Below are 11,797 nucleotides of genomic sequence, written 5' to 3'. Positions count from 1 at the left end.
CGTGTTTTTTTTTTTTTTACTTGGTTCTATGATTTGTTCTTCGCCATTCTTATCGATAAATGCCGCACGCTCATTGGGTACGTAAAGGTAATAAGTTGCTTACAGCTCGCCACGCCCCTGCGTTTATTAAGCTCAGGGAACGCAGAAACCCGCGAAAGCACAATGTTGGCGCTAAGTGTACGTTTCCGGGTAGCCCTGTGTAAACCTCTAGGACACTCTTGGAAAAGGAGCAGGGGGATTTTAATATTTCGAATTCGACGTTCGAAGATCAAACGAAAATACTTAAAAAATTTGAAAGTGTTTCTTAAAATATTTTTCGACCTAAATGCGGCGCTAAATTTTATAAATGTATAATATTCAAATTTTTTCTAATCTGCAGATTTGAGCTTTTTTGTGTGTGTACTTGTGAAATGTAAAAAAAAAATGAAAAAATGGGTGGACGACAGAAGGGTGAAAAGTTGGTCTAGTCGGTAGTTGTTTATCCTAATTTGAAAATGCACAAAAGACAAGGAGCGTAAAGAAACTTCCATCGTATGTGTTTTCTTATTCTGTCCTTGTCTTTCGTGCGTTTTGAAATCAGGATAAATGATGGACAAGCTCTAGAAAAGTTGAAGTGGTTTTCGAATTCAGAACATCTGTGACAGCTTGTGCGTTGGCACCTTAAAGGGGCCCTGCAATCATAATTAAGCGTCTGCATTTTTTTGTTTCTTTTTGCGGTTTCCACATCTCTCTTGAGGTTCGGGCAAGCCAGCGGGCATGGAGAGAATAACTAAATATCAGTGCGTCATATTTTAACCGGACGACACGAAATGCTCCTCCACCTACGGGGGCAACCCGTGGTGCCGAAAGCGCGCGATATGTGAAGTCTTTTGTCCGGGGCTTACTACTGGGCAGAGCTGCTAATAGCTTCTTTTTAGTCGAAATACAAAATATAAGTGGCTTGTACCGTTTCAATTATCTATGAAAGTAGTTTTTGTTCGGTATTTTAGATCAGAAAAGAAACAACTGCAGCTTATAAAGTAAGGAAACAAGAAATGACCCGTCGGCATATCTGGCACCAAGCGGTGGAAAAGGCGGCGCATACTGGAAAGGGGGGGGGGGGGGGGGATCAGGCACCGTCAAGCGGCGAGCGTAGAAAGGTCGCGGATGTACGCGGCGGCGCTGCGGTCGTATACGGGCTCAAGGATCAGACCGGTTTCCAGCGTTGCGAAGGCCGTCGACGAGCAGGCTGGGCTTGCGGCTTGGCCGTTTGGCGGTAGGGCAGCGGAATGTGGCCTCCGTTCTGAGTGGCGCTGCGATCAAAGTGATTTGGTTCCACCTGATGGCTTTCCACATTTTCAGCTGAAACTGAAAGCATGAGCGGAGCCTGTAGCTCGTCCCACTCGTACCTTCCAGTACACTCTAACCCACCGTGACTCTAACTGAGCTAGATTTGAGACGCCATGTTCTCCCAGAAGCGGCGTGCGGCACGTGTCTCGTGCATTTCCACAACAATGGATAGCACAACTTTTCCTAGGATAGAGGGGCTTTATTCCGGGGCTGCCTCCGACGCCACCTATCAATACGCTCGCCAAACGCGGTCCGCATCTCGACTAAGTCGTCTGCGTCGCTGCCCACCGTTTACCCTGGCAAGTTTTCTTGCCCTATTTCTAATTTTAGAAGAAAAAACGGACCTGTGAAATACACCTTTGACGTGAAGATGGCATTGTTACGTGCAGGCGTCTATTTTTACGGTCCCTTTTAGATCGAGCCTGGTGACTTCAGACACCCTATATACCGTGCATTGTCATTGACAGTTTCAAAACTCAGGATGTGACTTGTCATGTCGTAGCTTTTTCCCATTGGAAGGGGAGCGACGATAAGATGCCCGGGATTCCCCACGCCGCTTTGTTTCTTCACCTGTCAGTGACCATACTCCGTCTCGCTCTAATGCCCGTGTCCCACCAGAGTGAAAAACAGAGACAAAAGACAGCGACAAGCCTCAAACCCATGCGGCATGCTCGCGATGGTACCTTTGGCAGGCGTTTAGTCGTTCGGTGCTCGTGAAGTAAGCACGAGCGATTGCTAGCCTGCCAAAGCCACCCTCGCATGCATGATGATCGTGTTTGAGCATAGCCTCCTTTATTCTACAAAGCCTCTCAAATCGCGAAAGACTCTGGTTTGAGGCTTGTCGTTGTCTTTTTTTTTTTTGTATGTCGCTCTAGTGGGACGCGGGCATAAGAGCAACCGCAGCCGACTCAGCAATCTGATGGCGCCAATCAATCAGCGCCAAAAGTACCACGTCACGGCGGTCGTCGCCATTGTGACTTTTCTATCACCGACTAACTAATCACACACTGTAAAATCTGCGTTTTCTTTTGTGTGTGATTGGTTTAGCTGGTGATAGGAAAGGCACATAGACGACGACCGCCGTGACTATGCACTTTTAGCGCTAATTGCTTGGCGCCATCAGATCGTAGTCGGATGCGGTTGGTCTTAAAGTGAAACAAATTGTATAGCTCGCTTAATTGTTGCGAGAAGCATCCGGAAGCCAAGGTATGGGGAACAAACAGCGCACAAAGGACGAGGACAAAACAAAGGAACTCACAATGTACGCAAGCACTGACTTGCAAATGAAAGATAATATGCAAAGAAAGAAGATAAAAGCATCCAAAAGTCTCGAACTACGAGAGCGCAACACAGACACAGCTTGAAAGGCAGAGTACCACTGCATAAAAGGTAAACTATACCCTAGCCACTTTTATACTGACAAAGCCTGGAAGATCGCCACGAGGCGCGGCAGCCGAAAGTGAAAAGGTAGTGCGGAAGACAACGGATGGGAGGAGAGGCATGTAACGGGGCGCCACTACGGTGAGACGCCGAAAGACGCTTCTCCCGAGCGGTGGAATGTCCGCTCGTGAGCCTCGCGTTCTTCGCGTTACCGCTTCTTTTCCCGTCGGGTTTGAAAACCCTGTTTCGGGTCCTGGCCGCTGCAGAAGCTCTACACTGAATCCCTCGCGCTCCCAATCTGCTACCAGGCACTCTATGGCTCCGTTATTGAACTGCCAGGCTCTGTGAGTATAGAGGAGGCTATGGTGAAACAAAAATAATTTCGAATTACAGACAGACAGACAAAGAACTTTATTGAGGTCCTGAGAAGCGCCGCCCTTGGGGCAGCACCGCGGGCCGCTCCCACGTGGGGACGGGGAGGCCAAACCTCACCACCGCATCGTGGGCTCTCTGGACAGCCCGGAGTTGTGGGAGAAGCTCGGAACTCGTGATGGCAGAGCTCCACTCCTCCTCGGTGACTTGATTGGGCCCCCGTAACGAGGGGCACCGCCAGAGCATGTGATCGAAGCTGCTAACCGACCCGCAGTCCGGGCAGGAAGACTTGAAGGTATCCGGAGCAATAATGCTGAAGAAAGCTAAACTGGGATATGATCTAGTCGGCAACATTCTTAGTGTGATTGCCTGAGACCTGGAGAGTTTACCGTGCGGGGGCGGAAAAGTCCGCCTGCCCATTCGATAGTGCGTGGTGACTTCGTTAAAGGTGAATACGATGTCTTTAAATTCCAGGTAGCCACCCTGCAGATCGGCGTCCTTCCCGGCGCGGAGGGTTAGAGCGCGCGCCCGAGAGTTAGCAGTATCGTTGAGGTTGGTAAGGGAATCTTGCTGAGAATCGAGATGTGCCGGAAACCAAGTAATGGTGTGCGGGGAGATAATTTTACTCCCAAGAATTTTAGAGGCTTCGTCGGAAATAGAGTTAGAAGCAAAAGCCCGAACCGCCGATCTAAAGTCTGTGTAGATGTGCGATCTACCATTGTCCAGGAGGGCGAGAGCTATGGCCGCCTGTTCGGCCCTCGAAGGAGTAGAATCTTTGAAGGATGCGGAATTGAGGATCGAACCCTGGTGATCGATGGCAACGGCAGCGAAACTGGCCGAGCAGCCATACTGTGCGGCATCCACGAAGCAGGCCGAGCGAGGTTCGTCCCTAACGTGTCTGAGAAGCGCGACGGCCCTGGCCCTGCGTCGGCCGACATTGTGCTGTGGATGAACGTTACGAGGAAAAGGAGAGGTCCGAATGCTGGCCCTTTGGGCGTCAGAGAGCTGATGTCACCGCTCCGCAACGAACGTGGGGTTGAGGCCGAGTACGGCCAAAATCTTCCTTCTAACCGGCGAAGACGACAGCCGAGCTACCTGGGCAGTTTCCTGTGCTTCGATTATCTCTTCCAGGGTGTTGTGAGCCCCTAGCTGCATGAGTCGCTCGGTGCTGGCCTGCATGGGAATGCCCAGCACCCTCTTTATTCTTTTTCGAATTAGCGTGTCCAACTTCTTCTCGTGACCGTGCCAGCAGTGCATGGCCGCCACGTACGTGATGTGGCTTATGAGGAAGGCGTGAAAGAGCCTCAGGAGGTTGTCTTATCTGAGACCTCCCCGCCTGTTGGAGACTCCGTTGAATAACCTGATCATGCTCTCCGTCTTCGTGGTGATTTTGTTAATCGTTCGACTGTTACAGCCATTCGACTCTATCAGCATGCCAAGCACTCTAGGGACGTCCACCCTGAGAATGGGATTACCGGTACTCGTGCGGATCGTTATGTCTACTTCGGACAGTGGCATCCAGCCCTTCGGTTTGGGCCCCCTCCTCACAGGCCTGTATAGGAGGAGCTCCGATTTGCTCGAGGAGCACTTAAGGCCCGTGTTGGTGAGAAAGTGTTCTGTTTAGTCAAGGGTTTCCTGAAGGGCAGTTTCGACCTCGCCCTCGCTACCGCCGACACACCAGATGGTGATGTCGTCGGCGTAGAGAGTGTGATTGATGCCTTCAACTGTGGAGAGTTGTTTAGATAGCTTGCATATGGCAATGTAGAATAAGGGCGGGGAGATTACCGCACCCTGCGGCGTACCTTTCGGGCCCAGCTCCGCGGGGTCGGACCTAAGATCGCCAATCTTGAGCGTGGCTTTCCTGGATCGTAGAAACGAACAAACTTGTGAAACATGTCGCCCAGTCCGAGCTCCGAAATGGAGTCCAGGATGTGCGCGTGGGTGATGCTGTCGAAGGCTTTTTCTAAATCGAGGCCTAGGATAGCCCTGACATCCCTCGTCTTCCTGTTAAAGATTTGGTGTTTGAGTAGCTTCATTGCGTCCTGCGTAGACAAGGACGGGCGGAAACCAATCATGCACGGGAAGAGATTCTTTCCCTCGATGTGCCTTGAGATGCGGTTGTGTATAACGCACTCTGCCACCTTTCCCACACCGGACGTAAGGGAAATGGGTCTGAGGTTAGCCAGTCCCGGAGGCCGACCTGGCTTGGGGATCAGGACGACCGTCGCCGTCTTCCAGGACTCTGGGACGCATCCCTGCTCCCAAATGCGGTTGATTTCATCAGTGAGAAATTCAATGGAGCCGTCTTCCAAGTTTCGGAGCGCCCTGTTGGAGATGCCATCGGAGCCTGGGGCCGATCTACCGTTGAGGTTCTGGAGAACTTCCCTGACCTCGTTGACGGTGAAAGGCTCGTTGAGCTCCAGGCAGGGGGGGGGGGGGGGGTCTTATAGGACGGGTAATCCGCCGGGCTCGAGGTACCGATAGGTGGGTATTTGTTTGTCAGCACGTCCAAGATGGCGTCTTCCGTCTCGGACTGCCTGGCCTCGTGGAGGACTCTGCTAATAACCCGACTATGATTGGACTCGTTCACCAGGTGCTGAGTTGGACTCGTTCAGCAGGTGCTTGAGTAGATTCCACTTACCGCCGACTCGCATTTGACCATCGACCGAGTTGTACACCTCGTCCCTTTGCTGTCTGGTGAGGGATTGGCAGTGGTCTTCGATGGTTCGGTTGAGCTCCGCAATCTTCTTGCGGAGCCTGCAGTTGAGTCGTTGCCCCTTCCACCGGTCAAAAAACGCCTTTTTTGCCTCCAGAAGGTGTGCGAGGCGGTTGTCCATTATATCGATCTCTAGGTCCGTCTGGACCGTCTTTGTTGCCTATTTGACGTCTCCTTTGAGCTGCGTCGCCCAGCGCTCCAGGTCGATAGACGAGTCCTGAATCAGTGCCCGCTCCTCCCTGCTCTTGCGAAACTGATCCCAGTCCGTGATGGTAAATTCTTTAAGCGGTTTGCTCTTCACGTTTATGCAAGTGGCAAGTATGTTGTGATCCCTGCCTAAAGCTTCGTTTAGATTGTGCCAAGACACAGCCCTGACGTTCTTTACAAAGATCAAATCCGGCGTGGTGTCCCTCAAACATGAGTTGCCGATCCTGGTAGGGAACGCGGGGTCGGTGACGAGCGTGAGGTCGTGATTTGCCGCCACCTGCCAGAGGTCGTCTCCCTTGCGCGTTGCTCGCGAGTAACCCCACGCTCGGTGCGGGGCGTTAAGTCGCCGGCAACGATGAGAGGGGAACCACCGGCTTTACCAGCTGCCCTGTTAAAGAGCGGTGCGAACCTCTGCTTTAGATCCTTAGGTGAGATGTAGATGTGGAGTATAAAGATGCTACATTTAAGCCGACCACTCGGAATTATTTCAACAAAGGAGTGCTCAACCTTGCTGGAGTCTAAAAAAAGATCATGCGTAATAAAAGTGCATCGTTTGAAGACGAGCGTACAGATGCCCCTCTTTACTTCACTGTAAACGACGTGCGATCTGTAACCCGGTAACGTGACCGCGTCGGAAAGTGTTTCCTGAAGTAAAATGACGTGTGGCTTTTCCGAATGAGATCTAATGAACTGCTGGAGGACAGCCCTCTTGCACTGAAAACCCCAGCAATTCCATTGCCAGATTTCAACTGCTTTAAGATGAGCCTCCATGACTGGATATGCCAGTTAGCCTATCCTGTACAAGGTGTAGCCGCTTGGAGGTGTTGGGCACCAAAAGATGCCGAGTTTCCGGTGGGAGAAGGCTCATTGTTCGCAAGAGCACAAAACTCCATCGTCCCTCTCCTCGCCTCCAAAGTGCCCACCCTGGCCTCCAGCGCGTTGAACTTGCCGTCAAGCACATCTACTTTAGCGTTAAGCATCGCAACCGCTTGGCTGAGTGATTTGAGCATAGCCCTCATTTCAGTCTGAAATTCCTCTAGTCCCTCATCACGAACGGGCTTCGTTAGGGCCCTTTTTTGGCCGTACGCGCCTCGGAGGGCGCCTCGACGGGAACCTTTATGGGTGTTTCCAACCTCGCGGGTTTCGGAGCCTGCGGAGACGACGAAGCCTCGCACTCGCGAGCCGACCTTAATTCTGCCATCTCTGACCTGAGTTGTTCAATAGCGCCCCTCAGCGCCGCGTTTTCTTTTTCCAACTGTACGAGTCTGGTGTTGTGTTGCCCAGGCGGCGTAGCCCCCATTACTTTTGTCGGGGATCCTTTGACGCGATCGGCCCATCCGGTCTCCTGGGCAGCAGGCTTCCGGATCCGAACGGCCGAGCCCCCGGAGCGTGAGCGGCCACCGGAGCGAGAGCGCCCACCGGAGGCAGCCTGCGGCAGTCGGACCCTGAATCGCCCTCTCGAGAGCACCCTGGTTATGCCCGGCCCCCGGGATCCCCTCCCGGCCCGGGGTGGAAGGGCCGGTCCAGACAGCGTGCCCATCGGCGGAAAATTCTGGTTGTAGTCACGTCGTTCTTTTCTTCTCTGTCTTACGATGTAAGGCACTTGATATCTCTGCTTACAGGACTTGTCGGCCGTGGGGTGAGGCCCCCCGCAGAGGGCGCACTTCGGTGAACAAACATGTTGGTCGCTTGGGATATTTACTCCGCAGCCCCTGCAGACCACGTTTTCAGGAGTCGGGCATACGTCGGCTCGGTGACCGAGCCTGCCACATGTGTAGCAGACCTTCATTTGTCTTCGGTAGAGCGTGCATCTGAGCATACTGAGGCCGCACATGACGTGGTTCGGCACTTTGATTCCGTCAAAGAGAATGACGACTGTGGTGGAATTCTTGATTCTACTAGCTTCGAGAGCCTTGGGGTTCCTCGGCTGTATGATGAGACTTCAAAGTTGCTCGTGATCTAATTCCAGGTCAATGCTTCTCATGATCCCCTTGCACGTGTTGTCGGGCGCAGCGAGGTAGGAGCTGACCTGGTAGATTGCTGAGCTAATGAAGATGGCTTCAATCCCCGCATAGGTCTTGGCATTGTGTTCTGAAGGTGTGCTGACCACCAAAATGTTTTGCGTGGCGTTGGGGCAGATGATGTCTTGCGCGGCATTCGTGAAAGAGAGACCCGCCGCATTCACGAGAGCCTGGGCGACCTTGACTTGACTAACATTTTTAACGTTTAGGCCACCCCGAGGTCGGACGATGACTCCAAAGTGGTCCTTCGGCAGGCCAGGCATTCTCGAGGCAGCTACAATGCGTTTCTTCACGCTGGCGGGAGTGCGGGAGCCGCCATTGCTACTGCCACTTGGTGTGTTGGCGGGCTGCTCGCTCTCGGCGGGCAGGCACTTCCGGGAAGATTTGCGCATGGTAAACGCCGACTGCCAGCCGGCGCACTGAAATTCTTATGTAGAAATGTCTTCCCCCTCCACTGCAACTTGCATGGCCATCTTAATCAAAGCAAACGAGGTCGCACGGGAGTGAGCCCGGCGAGCCTCCACCGGGAAGGTAGGCCTATGGTGTGAGGCTTAATGCGTCCGTGGTGCGGTCGAGCAAAAAGTATTTTTAAAAACTGGCAAAAAATCCACCCACCGTGGAAACTTTCGTATCGGCGTGGTCTGGACGACTTTAGGCGCCGAAGGAGACAAAAATCACGAAGAAAATATGAGACTTTTCGACTAAAAACAGTTCTAGGTTGATCGAAGAAGCAGAGCGCCGCTGCTACTGGGGGGCTATGTTGCGCTTTTAGCACTCCCAGGAGACTACGGAGAGGGAAGTGACGTCAACGACACAGCAAACGCAGATTGGGTGTTGATTTCGTTTTCTTCTGTCAACATCCAATCTGCGTTTGCTCTAGTCGTTGACGTCACTTCCCTCTTCCAAGTCTCCTGGGAGTGCAAAAAGCGCAACATAGCCCCCAGGCTTCATCCTCTTCTTTTTTCTCGAATTACAAATTAATTATATTACGCAACGGCCTATCCAAATATAAGGTTCCCTCACCTGACGGCCCCACGTAAGGCTCGCTAACGCAGCGTCCTCCCAAAACTATTGAAAATATATGCTTCAAGAATTTCGCGAATGCCTCTTTTTTGTATCTTACAATTATTGCCCCGCCCTGAAAAGTTGGTGAACACGAACAAAAGCTGCAGTGTAAAGGGAGGTGACCCCCCACCATTGATTTCAGGGATCTGTCATGTTCGGTTTGGCTGTCATTTACGTACCGACCAGTCTGACCAGCAGAACTTCTACCACATGTCAGTGGGATGTTGTACCTGCACAAACTGATTTAGTGCATCTTTTACGATCGTTTTGTAATATATCTGTTCAAATTGAAATGGAACACCCGGTGCTTTGAATGACATTTACTCTCCTGTCTATTTTTCGTCTTCTTGCTTAAGTTTTTTTTTCTTTCTTGCATATATATGTATAGTATATGAATGTAAGGACCTTACACACACACACTCACACACACACACACACACACACATATATATATATGTGTGTGTCTGTGTGTGTGTGAGTGTGTGTGTGTGTCTCCCCAGCTAAGCGAATTCAAAACAAACGGTACACAGAGAGCTGGTCAAAACTTCAGTCGCCAAAACCAGTGGCCGAGATAGTCTAATTGGTTAAGGCGTCGCTTTGGAGAGGCAGAGGACGCGGGTTCGATGCCCGCTTCTGGCACAATTTTTCACCAGCTCTCTTTCACTTTCCCTAGCTTCCCCTACCTTTGATGTAATATGTTTAATATTCACTATCTGCAATCTTCGTTTACAATATTACTACGGCTGCACTTTTCAACCTTCCCTCATTCCCAATATAATATATATATCTATTGAGAATTGGGAATGAGGGAAGATTGACAAATGCTGCCGTTACTGGTTGCGTTCCTGGGACCAGAGCTTTCGGCGGCGCGGACGGTGGCACATATGCGTTGAGAGCCGACGGCAGCGGAATCCCCTCCCACCGTTCCTCCCCCGGCTGGCGGGCGCTCTCCTTTAACCTCCCCCTTTCCACTTTTCCGCTAGGTCCACTCCTCCTCCCCTTCTCCGCGGGCTCGCCCCCCTTTCCGCCCCTGTCCGCCCCCGCTCCTTTCCCGGCTTCCCCTCTTCTCTTCACCCCCAGGAATTCCAGAGCTCGGTGCCTGTCGGGATAAAAACACTGTACGAAAAACACTGTACGTTGCAAGTCGAAAGATGTGTTGTATTGTCCGTCTTCCATGTTTTACTCTTTCTAGTAAATAACTTTATCACCAACGCGCTCAACAAAAGCACACTCTTTTATTTCTCATTCCATAACTGCATGAGATCTCTGCCTAAAGGCATCTCGTCAATCCTGGCTTGCATACGTTGGATCTGCGCCGGTGTAAATAACTCCTTCGAGTAATTCATCTTTCCTTTCCGAAATAGCTTAAAGTCATTCTCTTCATCCCTCTCTTTTCCGGCATTGTTGCCCTTGACCATAGGTGCGGACAGACCACCGAATTGTCTTGAGAACACCTGCGCTCCCGGTTCCAGGACGCGGCTCATGAAGTCAAAGCTGCTTTTGTTCAAGACCTCCCGCAACATCTCTTGGTCACACTCGAGCATCTTTCCGCGCTCTTCGCTCAGAAAATAGGCGAGTTTCAGGATCATTCCAGGGGTATCCGCTTTCAATTGCTCGTACGTGAAGAAAAAAACGTTCGGGTCGTCCTTGCGGGCGTACCCGTGGAGCACGTGATCGAAGTAGTCCCCGTAGCATAGGTCTCCCGTCACGAAAGCCTCGAAGAAGTCGTCGAACGTGCCGCCTTCGAACTGGAACTGGGCTATGCCCCGCATGAAATGGTAGAGCGACACACACGTGTCCCACGGATTCCGAGCGACGTATACGTACTTGGCCTTGTTGTTGAAGTTCTGCAGGAGCAGTTTCTGGTGGGTCCCCATCACCCTCGGCAAAGGTGTGCCCTCTAGGGCTTCCGAACCGTGGTTTTCCAGGTGGGGAGATTGTCTGATTAAGTCTGGAAAGCTGGTCACTCCCTGTCCGCGACCTAGGATGAGTTGGATGATGTGCAGCGTCCAGTGGGTCCCGCTCTTTGGGTAGGTCACGACGACAATGTCTCCGTCGCTCGGTCTGTGGACGAGAGCCTTGCGGGCCATAGCGGGAGGGACGAGAGGAGAGTGTCTGACGCCATCGACGAATTGAGAGAGAGGAACTCGGCGCTGACGATCCATGACAGTCGAAAGTCGCTGTGATCGGACCTGCGGAGTAGACCTGATTCTTGTTAGGCTGCTCGTGGTAAGGGTCAGTTGGCCTTTATCTCTGCCCTATATATACCCTTTGAACTACCATATACGTGTACCTATATGATGGTTTTAAAGATTTATATAGTGCAGAGATTACCACCGTATACGTGTACGTATATAATGCTTCTAAGGATATACACAGTGCAAACATTACCACCATATACGTGTACGTATATGGTGGTTCAAAAGATATATATAGTGCAGAGATACTGGCCCACTGACCCGAACTACTATCTTGACAAAGGAACACATCCATTAAAGGGAGTATTCACAAGGGGCAGAAATCCCTCCCTTTGCTTCCCGGGATGCAAGCCACATGGGAAGTTTCACGCAACGTTTAGAAAGAAAGCAGCTTCAAGTTTATTGGAAGCGTCAAAGGGGCAACCGCGCGACGTGTCCGATCGAAAACTTCCGGTGGACACGTTCCCTGACAAATGTGACCTTAACCCGTGACAAGGAGCAGTTATAAT

At 51.5% G+C, this 11,797-nt stretch overlaps 1 protein-coding gene and 1 pseudogene across 1 annotated transcript; both read right to left on the bottom strand.

Annotated features, from left to right (window-relative positions):
* Nucleotides 1–6,795: 6,795 nt before the first annotated feature.
* LOC120835982 lies at nucleotides 6,796–8,498 on the bottom strand (annotated as a pseudogene).
* Nucleotides 8,499–10,325: 1,827 nt separating this feature from the next.
* LOC120840392 (sulfotransferase ssu-1) lies at nucleotides 10,326–11,255 on the bottom strand. The gene has a single exon (XM_029977096.4). The coding sequence runs from the start codon at nucleotides 11,253–11,255 to the stop codon at nucleotides 10,326–10,328; it is 930 nt and encodes a 309-aa protein (XP_029832956.3).
* Nucleotides 11,256–11,797: the final 542 nt, after the last annotated feature.

The sequence above is a fragment of the Ixodes scapularis genome, unplaced genomic scaffold, assembly GCF_016920785.2.
Source record: "Ixodes scapularis isolate PalLabHiFi unplaced genomic scaffold, ASM1692078v2 PGA_scaffold1__304_contigs__length_218370807, whole genome shotgun sequence".
Classification (NCBI taxonomy): Eukaryota; Metazoa; Arthropoda; class Arachnida; order Ixodida; family Ixodidae; genus Ixodes; species Ixodes scapularis.
The sequence above is the reverse complement of the archived record's forward strand: the minus strand, read 5'-3'. Positions and strand labels throughout refer to the sequence as shown.

What these genes read in the sequence shown, in the direction of transcription:
- LOC120840392 (XM_029977096.4), bottom strand. Translation starts at nt 11,255, where the DNA reads ATGGATCGTCAGCGCCGAGTTCCTCTCTCTCAATTCGTCGATGGCGTC.